We start from the raw sequence: 17,528 nt of genomic DNA on the forward strand, positions 1-17,528 counted from the left end.
TGTCTCTACTTTTCCAGCATGTGCCACTGAGCCTGACTTTTTTTTTTTCTTCCTCTCATGGCCTCTAGGGATTAGACTTAGGTTCTCATTTTTGTGTGGCATATACTTTCCTGACAGGCATCTCCCGAGCCCCGTGCCCTTTCTTTTTTGGGCTCTTGGTCTTCTGCCTCACTTCTTAAGTGCTAAGAGGACAGGCATACACCCTCATGCCTGGTTTATACAGTACTGGGGAATCAAACTACAGGCTTTGTGTAGGCTGGGCAAGCACTGTGCCAAAGGAACCACATCCCTCCACCCCTGAACACACTTTTTCCTGCTGTGAATACAAAGTGAGCACGTGGCACTGGGTTTGGATTACAGATGTAATTACATGTGAGTCCTTGGGCAGGAATGGTTTCTGAAGCCAGGAGGCCTTCTGTGGAGGTGGCGGATTCTGACATGTGTTTCCTACACAAGTCTAACATCTCGATGAACCACTGCCTGTAGAATTACTTGTGGAGCGTCTGAGAGGAGCCATGCCCCTCCCCTGCCCTAGCGCCTTAGATGGCCTCTCGTGGGAGTGGGTGGATCCATTTCTCCACCCACTGGCATCCAGGCATCCAGGTCCTCGCAGGCCTGCCTCAGCCTCTGCCTTTGTACTGGTTAATCTTTTTGCCAGCCTTCCGTCCTTTGCTTTGGCCTTCCTGGGCAGACATTCCCTCCCCGACTTCAGGATATGAGCCTCATGTCCTTCTCCTTCTCCGCTCTGTCACTAACGATCCGCTGTGTGCCTCTCTTCCACCAGCTCATCATGACCTTCTCAAGGGCAGGGCCAGCTTCAGATTCCTTGGAATCCTCAGTGCCTGCCTTAGGCACCTGCTAGGGGCTGCTGGCGTGAAGGGGAGGGGGAGGCAGTAGGAGCAAATTAATTAGATGGGGATGAAGTGGGGAGCAGCTGCCTCCTCAAACCTGAGGACCCTTCATTCTATGTGTGAGGCCACTGTGACTACCAACTCTGACTGAGATGAAAACTCTGACTGGTCAGCCAGATCCTAGGAGCCCCAGCAGCCCAGCAGCCCTTGCCTAGACTTGTCTCTGCGTCTCAGCCTTCTGAGGCCAGGACTCCCAGGTCAGTGCAGCCTGCAACTGCCAAATTATAGGAGGACAATGCCTGTGGTGTCGTATTCAACTGTGTCTGTTTTCCTAGTGAGAAGGCACTTAGTCATGCCCGCTGCCTTGGGGCTCAGGGGTGTTGCTGCCCTTGCAGTTTGGTTGTTCCCCATTGGTTAGCACTTTTCCCTGCCTTGCCCTGGGGCTAGCCCAGACTGTTGGGTGTGTGGGAGGCTAGGACTATCTGACCATCTTAGGGTTACCCACTGTTCCCAAAAGGTCTCTTTCCTTTGTTATCACAGCAAATGAATTCCCACTGGTATGGTGGAGGAATGTGCCCAAGAAACAGAGGGTTTAGAGGTTAGCTAGCGTCTAGAACAACCTTTTCATTGTAGGAATGAAGAAACTGTGTCACAGAACGGCTAAGGTGCTTGTTCAGGGCCTCGTGGGTGGTTGCGGAGTGGCCTACACAGGCTGAACTCAACACTGCTGTTCCTTGGCTGTGTGACCCTAAGCAAGGTTTGTCCTCTCTGAGCCTCGAATTTCCCATCTGCATGGTGGGTTGTGAGGCTTTCGGAAAGCTGGTAGCAGCTTCATGAATCGTGTGTGCTGGGCCAGTTCCTGTCCTGTGGTTAACAGGGGTACTGAGAGTGAAGCGCAGGCCACTCTGCTGGGTGACCTTGCTAAGAGCATTTGCTCACACAGGACGGGGAAGGTCTGTATTCACTAGGAGACCAGCCTGGCCATGGGATCTTAGCCCTGAGGCCGGGGTACAAGGATGAGAGTCGAATGCAAGGGAAGGAACCCTGGTAGAGTGGAGCTCCTGAAACTCTAGCCTAGGGTTTGTCTAGAATTGTGGCTTTCAGGCTTCTGGGCCACTTGAATGTTAAAGTCAGTGCCCACAGGCCTGGGGCTTTGTGGGACAGTGGGTCACTCCCTGGCTTCTCCCTGTTGTCACATCTGTGCCTGAGACCTGAGAGGGGCGTGTCTGATTTCTGTGTGTGGATGTTTCCTCAGACCTGGGGGTGTGTGTGTCAGAGGGCCACGCTTATGCAGTCCTGTCACCCCCCCACCCTCTTCTCCAGGCTCTGAGGTTTCTTAGGGGACCCTTGCCTGGCATGTCCTCGTGATGTGTCCCAAGCCGAGGGTGGGTTGGCGGTATGGAACTTGGAGGCCAGGAGGCCCTGCAGCCTTGGCAGGTGTCTCCAGGGGCAGGCAGACTTGCTGCTGTCCTGCCCCGCGTCATTTCCTGAGCCCAGAGTCTGCCTGCACTGCCCTTGCGTCTGCTCTCAGTGGACCCACCTGAATTTCATCCTCAGTACTTCTAAAATGTCTCAAAAGCTGTCTCCTCTGGTAAGCCCACCAGGATTACTCCTAAGTGGGATTCTTTAAAACATCTTCTTCTATATCACTAATTCACTTGGCAGGCTGCTGCGGCCCCTTCTCTGGGGCTTTATGGCCCGGTGTGGGGAGGAGGCATTAAACACATTCATTCGTAGGTGGGAATGTCTACAGAGGGACCTGACTAAGACTTAGGGCATTAGAGAGGCCCATCCTGGGTGGAGGGACCTAGAAGGAGGAACTGGATCCCCCAAGCAAAAGGGGACTTTGATTTCAGGAAGCCCTTTGAAGTCTTAGCTGGTTGGAGGAGGCGGTAAGAGCACGGTCAGGGAAAGTGGAATCAGTGGTGAAGACAGTGGGCAGTAGGCTCGTGTGCTCAGTGGTCTGAGCTCCTCCTGTATGCCTATCATCTGTGCAAACATTACTTTTATAGTTATTTCCCCCCTTTACTGACAAGGGGGCAGCTGTGGGCAGCCGGCCACTGGCTTAGGCAGTATAGCTCTTGCCCTGCTTCTTCAGGGAGATGGCATGTGAATGTCGGATGTCCTTGCAGCTGTGCCACTTAGGGGCTTCCAAGGATGCTAAAGTTTAGGACAGAAAGACGTGTTTGGGGCAGGAGTTTGTGGCTCGTGACAAAGACGCAAGACCCTCAGAACCATATGCCCAGGGATGATGAGGATGAGTGTATGCACAGACACACCTCCGAAGTGGAGCTTCCCACACAGGGCAGGGGCAAGATGGCGGTGGCGGCCTTAAGCTTGGTCTTCAGGCTTTCTCCGCTGTGATTGGTGTCTGTGCCAGTGTTGTTAGTGGCTGTTAACGACAGCACATGTGCGTGCGTGTGTGCGTGCGTGCATACATACGTGCATGTGTGTGTGTGTGTGTGTGTGTGTGTGCGCTAGTTGACATCATGCATGCGTGTATATACATGTGCATCTGTGAGCAGGGGACTGCTGAGGAGATGTGTATGTTTTGCTTGCCTTCTTTCGTGGGTGGACTTTTTGTGTGGGCATTGCTGGCCTGCCTGGCCTTGAACCTGAACATGGTTTCAGCCTTGTATATTTCTCCATGCGAAGATGTGTTTGTGTGAAATTTTCTGACCAGGATGTTTGTTTGAGACAGGTTCTCATTCGGTAGCCCAGCGTGACCTGAGGATCCTCCTGTGCTTCCTCTTCAGTGCTGGGATTACGAGTGTGCCAGTAGTCTTGGACACCTGGTATTTTTTTTTCTTTTTTCTTTTTTTCGGAGCTGGGGATCGAACCCAGGACCTTGCGCTTGCTAGGCAAGCGCTCTACCACTGAGCCAAATCCCCAACCCCGACACCTGGTATTTTAAGACAAGAGTTTATCCTTGAATGGCCCAGCCTCTTTTGAGAAACCTCATGGCCTATGGTTCTGTGTGGACTATGAAGGTCTTTCATGTTTAAGGGAATACTCGCATGTGTCATTGGGGGATCTGAAGTGGGTGGCCATCAGAAAGGCACCAGCTGTTGATCCCAGCTTAAAATATCTCTTCCTTTTCACCTGTCACCATGCTGTCATTTCATTAGTGAGCCACTCCCTGACTTGGATCACCTTTGATGGTGGAGGAGGACCGGAGGAGTGGCACATCTGAAGGATGTGGGCAAAGCCAGAGCGTTCTCTGGTACTTAGTGCCAAGCCTGAGAGAGCCAGGCAACCCAGCTGGTCGCTGACCCTAACGTCATAGACTTAGCAGGTGGCAGCCCTGGGAGGTGCTCAAGCTCACTCACCCCCGTTTCCCACTGGAAGACTGAGACTTGGGGAAAGGAAGTGCAGCCACCTGGGAGAGTCTGGAAGCTTGGTGCTGAAGCTTGGTTATTCTAGACAAGGCTGGCCACCCTCTGGGCCTCGAGTGTCTTGTTTGTAACACGTAGGTCTATTGCTCTCACCCAGACATCTAGGAGATATGTCTCTTGCCATCCCAGCTCCTGCCCAGCCTGTCTGCCCATGCGCCCAGCATGACTCCTCTCTAGGGCCGAGAGGTAGCACTATCTGTCTGGGATCGTCCCCTGCCTTATCTGTCTTGCTTACTTAGATGTGTTCTTGGCATTCGGACAGGGCCGCAAAACGGTATCGAGAGAGATGTGTGTGAAACAGCCTCTGTCCCTGAAGCTTTCCTGTTCCGGTTTGGACTTTCAAAACTGGCCTGGGTAGAACATGGTCCACCCAGCGTGGACGCTGGGGTTCTGCCTGCATCCTGACCACTGTCTTAGCATCCAGGGTGAACAGATAAAGGGAGGTAGAGGTAGGTCAGGCCCTTTGCACATCTGCCGTGGTCCAGGGTCAGTCTGCGGGAACGGGAGAGGGAAACGAAGGCTGGGCCGGGTGGAAGGCGTGTGACTGGGTGGATACCGAGGCTAGGGGAAGGTTCCCTTGACTGAGTACTTGCTGTCTACTAGGTCTGGGCCCAGCACTTCACATCATGGGAGATAGAGCAGGTTGGAGTCCCTTGGTGACAAGGAGCTCCCAGGGTGGTGTGGCATGCATACCTGTGGGCCTCCAGAGTACAGTCGCGTGGGAGGATTGGACAGGTCAAGACTCTCTGAGCCTTCCAGTCACTTGTGAATCCTGCGTGCAAATGAGCTGTCTCTATAAGAAAGGAGGGCCTCACTCTGCCCACCCCACATTCTAGAACTCTCCTAGTCCGAGCTCTGCCACATAGCAACCTCGCCACTTCGAGCAAGTATCTCAATCCTAGCTTCCACCTCCCATTCTGAAAACCTAACGTTCTGAAGCTGAGGCCCACGTCTCCCCAAGGACTCCTAGCTGAGGCCTTGAGCCTCCTAGGCTGGCTCCCTCCCTGCTGAGAGATGTGCTCTGCGTTTTCATGGGCACAGCAACTTGGCAAAACAGGAGCTTGCTCAATAACCCATCATTTATCCTCCTCCTCCTCCTCCTCCTCGCTTGGAATTGATTGAAATGGGTGAATGAAGAAATCACGCATCTGGAGTTCTGAAAGGGTCTGAGTGCTGCTGGAGAGCCTTCCAGAGAAGCAGGGGTGGGCCAGATGTTAAGACAGAACGGCTGCCACTGAGGTGTAGGAGTGGGGTGTGGGGGATGCCTGACAACTCATCCTGACAGCCAGACGCATCTATGTTCTTCACTCTGGTCTGCCCAGAGGTAAAGTGGGGACCAGCTGGGAGTGGTTTGGGGGGACATTCTCAAAGGAGGCAGAGGCAAGAACTGGTAACAAGCAGCCTTGTATGAAAGCCCTGGGGCCTTAGTTGAGCCCAGTGCGCAGACACAGCTGCCTGCTGTGTTAATGGAGGCCAGTGCCCCATAGGGGTGGAACAGACTCTGTCCTGGTGGATGGTGGACTGTCAGGCTGCCCGCTGTGCTTTTACACTTCAGTCCCTGCTCCCTGGATGAAAGCTTAGGCCTCACCCGAACAGCCCGGTGGCCGCACACTGTGCACATAGGGAGTCTCTGAGGTTGCTTCAGAAGAAAGCACTAAAAGGGTTCAAAACTTCTAAACTGGATGTTACTCTGTGGCTCCAGGGTCATATTGCAAGCAGCTTCATTCATGGCCCTGTCCCCACTACTGGGCAGCCTGCAGACTCCTCAGAGGCCCAGGCAGACTCCTACCTCTGTTGGTCACCCACACCTTGGGAGAGTTGGCTGTGTACTAGAGCCAGTCCTGGTAATAGTGACAATAAAGCATGTGGCGGCTTGATAGTTGCTGACTTACTGCTGACACCCAACAATAATGCCTGCCATCCTCTTGTCAAGTAGGCTGTTCATTAGCCTGTTTTACAGATACACTACCGAGGCTCAGAAAGGGTGTGTAACCTGTACACAGGGTTGTCTAATTTAGGATTGGAATCCAGATCAGACATGGTATTGTATGTCTGTAATTCCAGCACATGGAAAGAGTTAAAAGGGTGAGGAGTTTTGGGGGCAGCCTGGGCTACATGAAACCATGTCTTATCAACCCCTGCCCCCCTCCCCTGAAAAACATTGATCCTAGAAAGTAAGTGTGAAGGTGCTTTTCCTATAATCCTACAGTTCAGGAGGCTGAGGGCTTCCACATGAGTTCAGGGCCAGCTTGGGCTACATGCTGGGACCCTTCTCAGGAAACCAATGAAAAGAGATTTGAACCCAGGCACTTAGAAAAAGCCCCAGGGGAGAATTAGCAAGGACAGATCCCTTGTATGTAAGGAGAAAGAACTTGTGAGAAAGCAGACTGCGTGCGCATGTGCGTCTGTGCGTCTGTGTGTGTGTGTGTGTGTGTGCGTGTGTGTGTGTGTGTTGGCTGTGGGGCAGACAAAGGAGAGATTATGGAGTGATTATTGAAAGTATGTCTAGCCCTCACAGATGATCTAGCCCTGGCATATGCTATTACAAGCTGCAGATTTTTAAATGAAACCTTTGTATTTGAGTGGGTTCCTGTGTGGATAAATTTGGCTTTTGTTGGATATTCTCTTCTGCACCCCAAACCTAAACTCCAATTAGCTTTATGTGTCCTGTTTAATACTCACTGCATGTCCCTCCCCAACTCATTCCACAGTGAGTTGACAGGCCTTGCCCATCAACTCTCTCAGACAAGCTGGGTACAGCCCGGGTTGAGGCCCATGTGCCTGCCTGCACCTCTTGGTTCTGAGCCACTGGCTGTCAGTATGCTCCAGCACAGCCCAACACTGATGTCAGGAACTCTGTTCTACTGGAGGAAGGAACCATTTGTGTTTTTAGGCAGGGTCTTCCTACATAACCCTGGCAGGCTAGGGACTCCCTATGTAGATCAGTCTGACTTCAAACTCACAAAGATCTGCTGACCTCTGCCTCTGGAGTGCTGGGATCAATGTGTTGCCACAACTCATAGCTAGAAGGAACAGGAACCTTGTCTGGTGCCACTGAGTTAAAGGCTGACTCGGGTCTTTTTGTTTGTTTGTTTGTTTTCTTTTTTTCTTCTCAGTGCTGGCATCAAACTCTGCAGCTAGCTTGCACTCTGCCACTGAGCCACCTCCCAGCCCTTTGCCTTGGGTCTAGCATAACTTCCTGGCTTGAAGACCAATCAGCCACTCTTTGTGAACTCTGGCTGTAGCTGATTCCACGAAGGGACAAGAGAAAAGGCTTGTCTCCTTTCATCCAGAGCCAGGGACCAACCACCTGACTCCCTGTCCCTGTGAATCTGGGCACAGCACGGGAATGTAGCTTGGTGCCTTTGATCTTGGGAAAACCCCTATGTCACCCTCAGTAATACAGCTTGTTGGCCATGAGGCCATGGCCTCATGCTCCTAGAAGGAGGGGTATTTATTACCCCTAGGATCAGGGGACTCTGAGCTGAGACACCAAGGTCTGTAGGGCTCATTGTGGTACAGTGGGGATTTACAGAGGTTCTCAATGGTTCCCTGAAGAATCTCCTCATGGTCTGACCTTCTGGACCTCTTAGGAATGTAGACAACACTTGTCACCCTGTCCTGTCACCCCATAGTGCCCACGGCTGTTGTGGTTCCACTGTCTAGTGTACAGGGCTCTTGGAGTACTGATCTTCAAGGTCATTGCAGCTTGGGTCAGGGGAGGTAGCAGGTAGCATTGATTTTTCAAAAGGAAGTTACAAATGTCTGTCACCTGGTATTTGAGCCTTGTGAGGAGACATGGTGGAAAGTGGCAAGAGTACAACCCATTCTTCTAGAGGGAGAGTGGTTCTCCTCCTCTTCCTCTTCTTCCTCTTCCTCCTCCTCCTCTCAGAAATAGGATCAAACTGACAATATTGCTATGAGTGGGCTCAACAACCTGTAAAATGGGCTTTGTGGTTCTTTGTACCATACAGTGTCGTCAGTGCAGAAAATGAAAACCAAGAAAAAAAAATCTAAGCCTACTGGGGAGACTCCTCAGGAAGGGCTGAGTTGGGAGAGCCCAGGGTTTACATGGAGGTGTCCTTGTCTGCCTGCCATCTCCTAGGAGCTTTAACCTTCCTTAGTCTGCATTGCCTTGCCTGTGGGTTACGTCTTTGGAGAAGGGTCCCTTAAATCCAGAGGTGTTTACTGAGCTCCACTGCATTTGAAACCTGGATGTGGTGTATTTGGACACTACTACCTGGGAAGGTCTTTGGGTGAGGTGGCATTTTAGTTGGCTTAGGAGGACTTCTGGTATGCTGACTGGTGATAGGAAGAGGTTGAGGAGGAAGGAAGTGTAGAGGGGAAAGGGCAGAAGGAGGGATAGCTTGGGGCATTGTAAAAGAGGGTGTGTCCTGTGGGAACAGCTCTGGCAGTAGCTCTTGGAGCTGGGTGTCCTTGGAAGATAACCTCTTTACAAATAAGGTTTGCAGATAAGGTTTTTCTGGTGTTTTCTGTGTGTGCTGGTGATATAAGAGGATTTATTCAGCCAGTTTTTGAGGTTGTCATGTCCAAGGGTTAGGGCTGTAGCAAATGTTCACCTGACCTTCTGAACTAAGAAATCTTATCAGCCCCACCCCTTCTATGATGGAAAAACTTCAAAATTCAGATCACAATGACAACACGATTTCAAAATAACACTCCTTTACGTCTGTCCTCTGGTCACCCAGAATCAAGCTGAGTGGCTGGGTTCCAGCACCTCTTCTGTACAAGCCTTCCTCAGGGAGTTCTAGTTCTCAGTTCTTCTCCCTCAAGGTGCCCACAGGGTCTGAGCCACTTTCCCAAGGCTATGTGGAAAACCATGACAAAGGAACATGATGAGGAAAGGGTTGATTGAGTTTACACTTCCATACCTTAGTCCATTGTTGGAGGAAGTCAGGACAGGAACTCAGACAAGGTGGGAACCTGGAGCAGGAGCAGAGGCCAGGAGGGGTGCTGCTTACTGGCTTGCTCCACATGGCTTGCTCAGCCTGCTTTCTTACAGAACTCAGGACTACCAGCCCACGGGTGGCCCCACCTACAATAGTTGTGTCCCTACACATCAATCCTTAAATAAGAAAATGTCCTACAGCTGGATCCTAATGGAGGCATTTTCTTAGTCGGGAGTTTCAAATGACTAACTTGTGCCAAGTTTATATAAAACTAACCAGCTCTCCCAGTAAGACTCAGCTGTGGCCCTTTGAGCCCCACATTTACTCATCATCTGTAAAGGGCATCTGGTCGAACCTGGGTGTACTGAGGCCTGGCTTGTCACCTGCCACTTCATTTGTCCAGAAGCTCTGGATTGGGGTGGGGTGGAGTGTGGTGAGTTGGGAATGCTGCTTTTAGCTGGAGCCTCAGCTCAGCACTGGCTGGTGAATCCATAAGTGGTCTGAGTCGGGTGTCCCAAAATTGGAGGCACTCAGCAAACCCTTCCACACCTTGGTCCCTCCTTAAGAGAGGAACTGGGGAACCTGTACCCATGGGGATTGGCTTTGGGGGGTCCAAGTGTTTCAGCCTCCATCCTGACAGCCAGCCATTGTCTGTCCGCCTTAGGGGTCTAGATGGCCAGATTACTAGGAGGCTCGCTGGCTTGTTGGAGGACCTGCTTTCCCAGCCTTACTTTCCTTCATTTGAGTAACCACTCCTGTCAGTCTCTGACGGGGCGGGGTGTGTGGAATCCTCCTGGAGGTTGGGGGTGTGGCCTGGTTGCGAAGGAAGGTGAGGTGAGGGGCTGCTGGTGGCGCTAGCCACTCATCACCACCCCCTAAGTTCCCCGCCCCTCCGAAGCCCTGCCGCCCCGCCCTCTCGGCGCCAGGAGGTGGGTAGGGGGGCTCGGGCATCCTCGGCCACGGTCGGAGACACTCGGCTCAGTGTCGCCATGGCAACGGCGGCTTAGGGGCGGGGGCGACGTGGCGGGCTGGGCCGGCCGGCGGGCGGCGCGGGGTGGGCTGGGCCGCGCTGCGCGGGCCGGGCCGTCGGCGCTCGGTCGGCGGGCGGGCGGCGGCGCGGGCCGCGAGCTGCTGGGGCCGAGCCCGGCCCGCCGTGGGCCGCGAGGGTGCGGGTCCCGGCCCGCCGCCGCCGCGCTAACCCCGCCTCCCCTTCCCCCTCTTGTCGCCCCGCGCGCAGGGCTTCCTCAGCCGCCGCCTCAAGGGCTCCATCAAGCGCACCAAGAGCCAGCCCAAACTGGACCGCAACCACAGCTTCCGCCACATCCTGCCGGGGTTCCGGAGCGCAGCCACCGCCGCCGCGGACAATGAGAGGTGAGCCCGCCGCCACCCCGGCTGCGCCCCGAGGGCGCGGGGACAAAGCCCGACCCAGGCAGGGCACGCTCCCGCGGGAGTGACGCCTCGCCGGCCTCCCGGAACTCCGGGAACTGGGCCCCCGTCGGGCTATGGGACTCGGGCTGCAGCCTTCGTTGCCTTCACCGGCTGCAGCTAGGAGGGTGCTGGAGGTCCGGGGTGAGGCCGGGCGGCAAGTGCCCTCTTGGGCATGTGGGGTCCTGCCTCGTCTGGCCGAGGTGGGCATTGTTTCCCGGGCTGTGCGGTGCCTGGAGGTAGGGACGGAAGTGGCGCCTCCACCCTCAGGACCCATTCCCGGCCTACCGAGTCCCTCGGTGTCCGATACAAAAGGCATTTTCGGCTGGGTTTTGCCCAGAGCCGGTAGCGCTCGTGGCGCGGAAAAGGGTGAACATCTGGAGGGGAGGAGCAGGGGGCTGGGCCGCTTAGGGGGCACATCTGCGCTAAGTAGGGCACGTGCTCCGCTGGGGGCTGGGGTGAGCCAAGCAGACAGTGCCCAGGCTCTGGGTTGATGGGCATCACCTAAGACCCGGGAAGATGGGCCTTCCCCCTACAGTCTGGGCAGCTGCCCTTACCTCCCGCTCCCAGGGGGTGTCTCCTATTCCTTGCTTCCTTCTGGGCAAGCCGGGAGCAGGTGTGGAAATTCCAGGGGGAGGTGGCTAGTGGGGCGGAGGGGAGGGGAGGAGGTTGTTGAGCCTGCTCTGGAGTCAATGGCAACGTGCAGGCTTCAGCTCGCAAGGGCAAGCCATCCTGTCCGTGCGGGGGCACTGGGCGGGCACAGCCTCTGGGGGCCCTGGTTCTCCTTGAGTCGTGTCAGCCACAGGCACCTTTCCACTTAGGCACAGGCACAGTGATGCATTTCTGTGCCAGTTAGAACGTGTCGTGGAGGTGAAGGAGCCAGTAGGCTCCCAGGAGCCTTTTCAGCATCCAGCCCCAGCATCTTAGGCTACTGGCATCTGCCTTTCTGGGTCCGTGTCCGTTTTACCGTTGGCGAGTTGGCACTTCTTGTGCGGAAGGGCACAGGTAGAATGATGTCTTCCCTTTCCTCCTTGGTTCCTGCAAGCAAGGAGCCCAAGTTATCCTAACTCCTGCCCAAGGTGGTGTGACGTTTAACTGACACCTAACACCTTTCCCAGAGCACCCCTCCCACATCCCAGTTAGAACCACTAGACCTTCCTTGTCCATCAGCCCAGCGCTGTTCTACAGTGCATCTCCACCACGGTCTGCACCTGGCTTCCTGCCCCGGCTGCTAAGCCCAGCCTAAGGCAGGACCCCCCCCACCCCGCCACCCCAGCTTTTCACTGATGGCTATGGTGCCCCAGGGGACCAGGCGTTCCCTGGCAGGAAGATGCATCCAGGCCAGAGCTCGGTGCTGGGTGCAGCCACTGCGTCTTTGAAAATCTCCATTCCCATCTTTGTTATTATTGTCTGTCTGGGCGGCAGGCTACCCGGTTTGCTGCCTTCCTCCCTCCTCCGGCCCCCACCTCCGGCTGTCTCCCCCCAAGAACATGCCCTTCTCTGCGCTTTCCCTGGCAGGGGTCCGGACCCTCTGTTCTCGCATGCGGGGGCTTGTGTACGTACCCCATTTTGTGTGCATGTGTTGGTTGTCCGGGAGCAGGAGAGACGGCAGGCAGCCCGGGTCTCTGAGTGTGTCTGCCCTCTTGAGAGCAAGCGGCATGCATGTCGTGTTTACCTTCTACCGCTGGGAAGCCCGCACCAAAAAGCCAGCAGGCGCTTGGCTAGCAATCTAGCCAGAGTGGGGCTTCACTAAGATGACCTCGGAAACATCCTGTGCAGCCTGGTCTCAGGTTAGCCTTGTTACATGGAAGGGGAGGGGGAGGGGGAGATCTAGTCCGGTTAGAGAGTGAAACTACAGATCCGTTTCTGGAAAATGTGAAAGGCAGCAAGAGGAGATGAATGTCATTGGCAGTGGTGTGGAATTGTCTTTAAAATTTTCTGTAAACAATCTGTCCTGGTGGCCTCTGGTACCAGAAGGGAGCCCAGATTTCCCTTGAATACTCAGGGAGACTGGGTTTGAATCCCCCTACCCTGTCTAGAAGCTAAAATGGGCTTTCAGGACTGGGGTCTTGGTTTGTTGCTTTGTTCAGGAATCGATTTGCTGTTGGGTGAATGGGTGGATGTTTCTTTGGGGCAGTTTCTGGAGTCATTATTCTTGGAAGTTGAGTAACATCAACTGTGGTGAACCTACTCTCACCCCCTCATTTCACGGTCAAACCTGGGTGAGTGGAGAGGTGCCTCCTTATTCGTGTGGGGGTTGTGCTGCCCAGGTGCAGTAGAAAGAACAGAGCAAGGAGAGGTTGAATCCCCTCTCCAGGCTCTCCCACACGCCTGTGCCTGTCCTGGGGTAAATACAGAGACTCGAAGCAGGGAGTGGATGTGAGACAAGGACTGCGGGAAAGGGAATAGAGGCTTCCAGGGTTGCACGTATGAGCCCTGATCCCAGTGGCCTTCCACGTAGATGACAGTTTAGGGCTATCTGGTCAGTTCCTTCAGTGTAACTGGGTGAATCTGTGGTTTGTATGACTGCTAAAGAGGTGTTAATGCATGTTGTCCGTCTGCTCTGCTTTGCTGTGTTGGACAAGTCAGTTTTTTGTTCTGGAATTCTCCACCCAGAGTCTGGAAACCAGGTGGTTCTGTGCTGGAATCTTTGGGATTCTTGGGAAGGAAGTTTGCCCGAGGTGTGGGCTGCTACTGTTTGGTCCTGAGGCTTGGGTCAGGCCAGCAGGGACTTGAGGGCTTAGGGCTATGGGACAGGTTTGAGCCTTTGTACTTGCTCTACTGAAAATGGCTCCAAGGGGAGGTTCCTAATGGTCTCCATGATCTCCGGGTCTCTCAGGCACCAATTTCTCCTTTGGAGGCTTTGGCAGGAAGCACTGGGGACAGATAATCATTTCTCCTGGATAGCTGAGATGAGTGCTGGCCAGAGCGCTTTCCAGGTGAGCAGGTTGCTGGCAGAGCACTTCCTCTTGCTGGCTGGAAGTGTTGTTGCTTCATTTACAGGGTGGTTTTAATGTTGGTAAAAGCAATAAAAGATACGGTGGCTCTGCCTTCCCCGAATCAAGTCCCTTGCTCATTCATTGATGCTTCTGAGCTAGGAGATCAGTTGACATCTTTATCCCCCCTTCTCCTGCGCCCTACATATTCAGTGAGTATGTCTCCTCCTGCCCCATCTTCCACACCCCACTATCTTTGGCTTAGCTTGGAAGTGTAGATGGTCAGGTGCAGCTAGGCAAGGCCGGTGTGTGTGCAGTTAGAGCTGCACTGTCCACCCCAGGGAATGTACAGACCTTAGTTTCCACATCTGAAAGTTACTCACGGAGGGATTCCCAGGTATGTAGAACCAGGGAGGGGGGCAGGTAATTGGAAGTTGGGGGTGGGTTTTTTTTTTTTTTTTAATTGTCAGGTTGGTGGCAAGCACCATAACCTGCATTTTCTTTCTTTTTTTTTTTTTTTTTTTTTTTTTTCCGGAGCTGGGGACCGAACTCAGGGCCTTGTGCTTGCTAGGCAAGCGCTCTACCACTGAGCTAAATCCCCAACCCTGGGGGTGGAGTTTTTTACAGGGATCCCCAACTGGCCCTGAGTAGGCAGATATGAAATCTATTTCCAGGGGTGAGGTCATCGTTGGAGGAAGAAACAGGAAGCTAGGTGAAGAGGAGGTGGAAGGCAGAGCCTGTCCTGTTGCTGTGCCTTTATAGTCTCAGGGCTGGCATCCAGGCCTGGGCTTTGCTGGTTCCTGTCCTGCTGAGCACAGCAATGGGAGGTCAGGTCCCTGTCTGCATTCCTTTTGAACTGGTCAGTGAAGAATAGTGACTGTGAGATGCAGATTGGAGAGCTCCGAGATATACCAGGAGTGTGTGTGTGAGCTTTGGCTTGGAAGCAATCCCTGGAGGAAGGCACCTGGGCTTTGGGAGCCTCATTTTGTACATCTGCAAAGTGAGCACAATGACAATTATGATGGAGATACTGGTATCTATACAGTCAATACTTAATCACAAGCTCCTGTCTCATTTCATGCTGTTTCCTTAGCATTTAATACTGGGTCTCACACATTTCTTAAATGTTCCTAAAATTTGATAAGTTAAAACATAATGTGTGAATGGTCGGAGGAAGCCATTTTGTTTGGTAGGCCTCAGTTTTCTCATCTGTAGACTGGACTAACGGTCACTCATGGTATCATTCCAGAGTTCTAGAGAGCTTGTAGATGCTGCCGCTCCTGATAGCAAGAACTGAGTCGTAATGGAGAGGGATGTTGACCTGGAACAAAGCAAAGCAAGAGGCCTGGGAGAGGGTCCTTCTTCCCAGCCATGCCTGGGAGTGAAGATCTTTCCTGTGTGTTTTACAAATCTATTCTAAATGCCCATTGTTCCAGCTCCTTCTGAGCCATCCTTATTTTAAATCATCTAGCATTTAGGTTCACCTTTTCTTTATTAATTTAAAGCCTTGTGCATTCATTTTTGTGTGCACCTCTCATCTCATAAGATGTTTTAGAATTACTAAGTCAAAGAATATGAAGTTTGAGGTTTTGACCAAAAAAAGTAAAAAGCTCATCAAAATCCTGTCATGGCTTATTTCCTGCCAGTGAGCTTTGAGAGTGACCACCTGTTGGCTTTCTTCATACCCTCTAAGAGATGAGTTGTCTGTCATTAAAGTGGTCTCTTTCATTTTGGAGAGACAGAAATACGACATTTCTTTATTTGCATTAATTTGCTTGTTAGTGGCTGAGTGCTGGCTGCTCTCCTGAGTCAAGTGGCCAGTGGTGGTGTTTCCTGGAAACTCACCTCTTCTGTCCTTGTGTTCTGAATTTTCCCACAGGGCCCTTTGCAGGACTTTCAGTTACCCTCTCCTGCCTTCCTCAGCACCGGGAGGCCTTATGTGGGTGGGCCTCCATGTTATATGAGCTCTAACAGGAAATTCATTAACTCCTGGTGAGAAAGCTCACCTGGTTCTCATCTCTTTCCTCCTCTCCTCCTCCCTCCCTAACATTAGGGAATCAGATTTAATTCTTAACCCATAATCATTATGAAGAAGTTCTATCTAGGGCATCTGTCCTTCAGAGTACAAAGTCAGAAAAGGGGCTGAAAGGTCTGGGAAACTGAGGCCATGTAACCAGTCAGGCCTTTTGTAGTCAGATTGCCTCCCTATGCGGCATCTACTTGGGGCCTCTTGAGCATAGGCGGGCCTAACCAGAGCCTTGTGCATGGTCCTGAGCCTCATCTCCAGAGGAGAGGGAAGGCACAGAATACAACCTGGATGCATGGAACAGCCAATTTATTTTTGCTTTCTCATTTTTATTGCCTTCCTTTTATATCCGCAGCTCCCTTGTGTGCCTTCTAGAGATCTGGAGCTGGGTAATATTTTAAGGAATGGTGGAAATTAGCTAGTGATCAGCCCCAGGCTGCCCAGTTGAAGTTTCAGAGGCTGGGTAAGCCTTTCTTTGAACAAGCACACTCATATCTGCCTACTCTTCATATATTTTGCAAGTGTGCATTTGTCCTCAGGAAGGTGTATGTGCATGGCGTGTAAGTATTTTTGTGTATGTATTTTAAATAAGCACATACATAAAACATTTACAACAGATCAGTTCGGTTGTTGGATTAGACCATCTAAAGTTTTAAGACTTCATAGGTCAAATATAGGCAAATGGTTCAATCTAAATACTCAGTAAGTGTTGGCTACTGTGTATTATTATGTATTTTCTTCTTGTGTCTTTTGTGTTTACATATACTCTGTGGTGTCCAGGTGTGTTTGTGTGTGTGTGTGTGTGTGTGCGTTTTCTGTGTCTGTGTGTCCATGTGTACATTCCCATCCACATACACAGTTCTTTCTGGGCATGTGGACATGCGGGTTCATTTTGTAACAATCTGCCTAGCTTCTTGGGGGTTACTTACCCAGCCTCAGCCCTTTGACTCCCTCTCAGCCTCACTTGCTAAGGAGAGCCCAGGTCCTGGTGACAACCAGCATTGTGGGTACCATGGGACTGCTCTCCCCAAGTAGCCTTGTCTATTTCCAGGCCCCGATCAGAGGCTATGCAAATTGACTCTTTAATGGAATTCCTTTGCAAAATATTATTTAAACCAGAAAGTTAATTACCGGGCTCTAATTAACGGCTATTTCTGAAGACCACAGAAGCAAACTAGAGATCATAGAGAGACTGAAAAGGCAAGGAGGAAAACCATGTACCTCCCTGGTTGGCATGGTGCCTTCCCGGGTGGCAGCCTGTGTTTGGCTTTTCCCCACACGGAGTTGTCAGCCCTATTCTCTTTGAGAATGTGAAGGACAAAAAACCCCTTCCCCAGAGGACCTCTGGAGGTTTCAGATTTCTGCTGCCCATGAGTCTGGAAGGGGGCCCCTGAATAGCATCCCGTTGGGAGGAACCGTGTGAGTGGGAATGAGCAGCAGGCCTGGTTGAACTGAAGCTATCCCGTCCTCAGAGCCCCCAGATGGCATGCCTGAGACTTGCCTGCCCTCTATATAGTCACTGGAGTTTCTTCAGTGATATGGGCCCTTTCCCTAGTCATCCCATGGGAGGGGCACATTCCCTTACCCCAAGCAGAGGCCTAGGTAGTTGCTGTGGCCAAATCCAGCAAGAGCTGGCTTCTTGCCCTCAGACCCCTTCAGTACGGAGTCTCCTGTGGTCCCTGAGTAAGGTGAACCTGGACTTGGTCATGTGCTGTCATCTGTCCCTTGGACGATGTAGATGAGCCATCTTTCTCAGTAGCCCATCATCACCCTATGTGCCTCTTACCTAAGAAAAACTCAGAGGTGGCTCTCTGTTACACATGGCATGGAAGCTGTCTGCCCACCCCTGCCATGTCTGCTTTCCCATTCCCTCCTGAATTAGAGAGTGGCTGAGCTTCATGGGCCTGTGGCTGTCCACCCCATGTGCTATTCTGCATGTACATTAAACACTTTTCTTGGAACTTGGGATGGAGGTACTTGTGGAA

At 52.4% G+C, this 17,528-nt stretch overlaps 1 protein-coding gene across 11 annotated transcripts in view; it reads left to right on the forward strand.

The window, feature by feature from the left end:
* Dab2ip (DAB2 interacting protein) overlaps positions 1 to 17,528 on the forward strand; it is a 170,986-nt gene that overhangs the window by 91,046 nt on the left and 62,412 nt on the right. For 10 of the 11 annotated variants that reach the window (NM_138710.4, XM_063283051.1, XM_063283049.1 and 7 more), the window contains one exon: positions 10,394 to 10,527. The exons of the other annotated variant lie outside the window; for it this stretch is intronic. In NM_138710.4, coding sequence (NP_619724.3) covers positions 10,394 to 10,527 — 134 coding nt within the window. The remainder of the gene's footprint in view (positions 1 to 10,393; positions 10,528 to 17,528) is intronic. 11 annotated transcript variants of the gene reach the window in all.

Source organism: Rattus norvegicus, chromosome 3 (assembly GCF_036323735.1).
Source record: "Rattus norvegicus strain BN/NHsdMcwi chromosome 3, GRCr8, whole genome shotgun sequence".
NCBI lineage: Eukaryota > Metazoa > Chordata > Mammalia > Rodentia > Muridae > Rattus > Rattus norvegicus.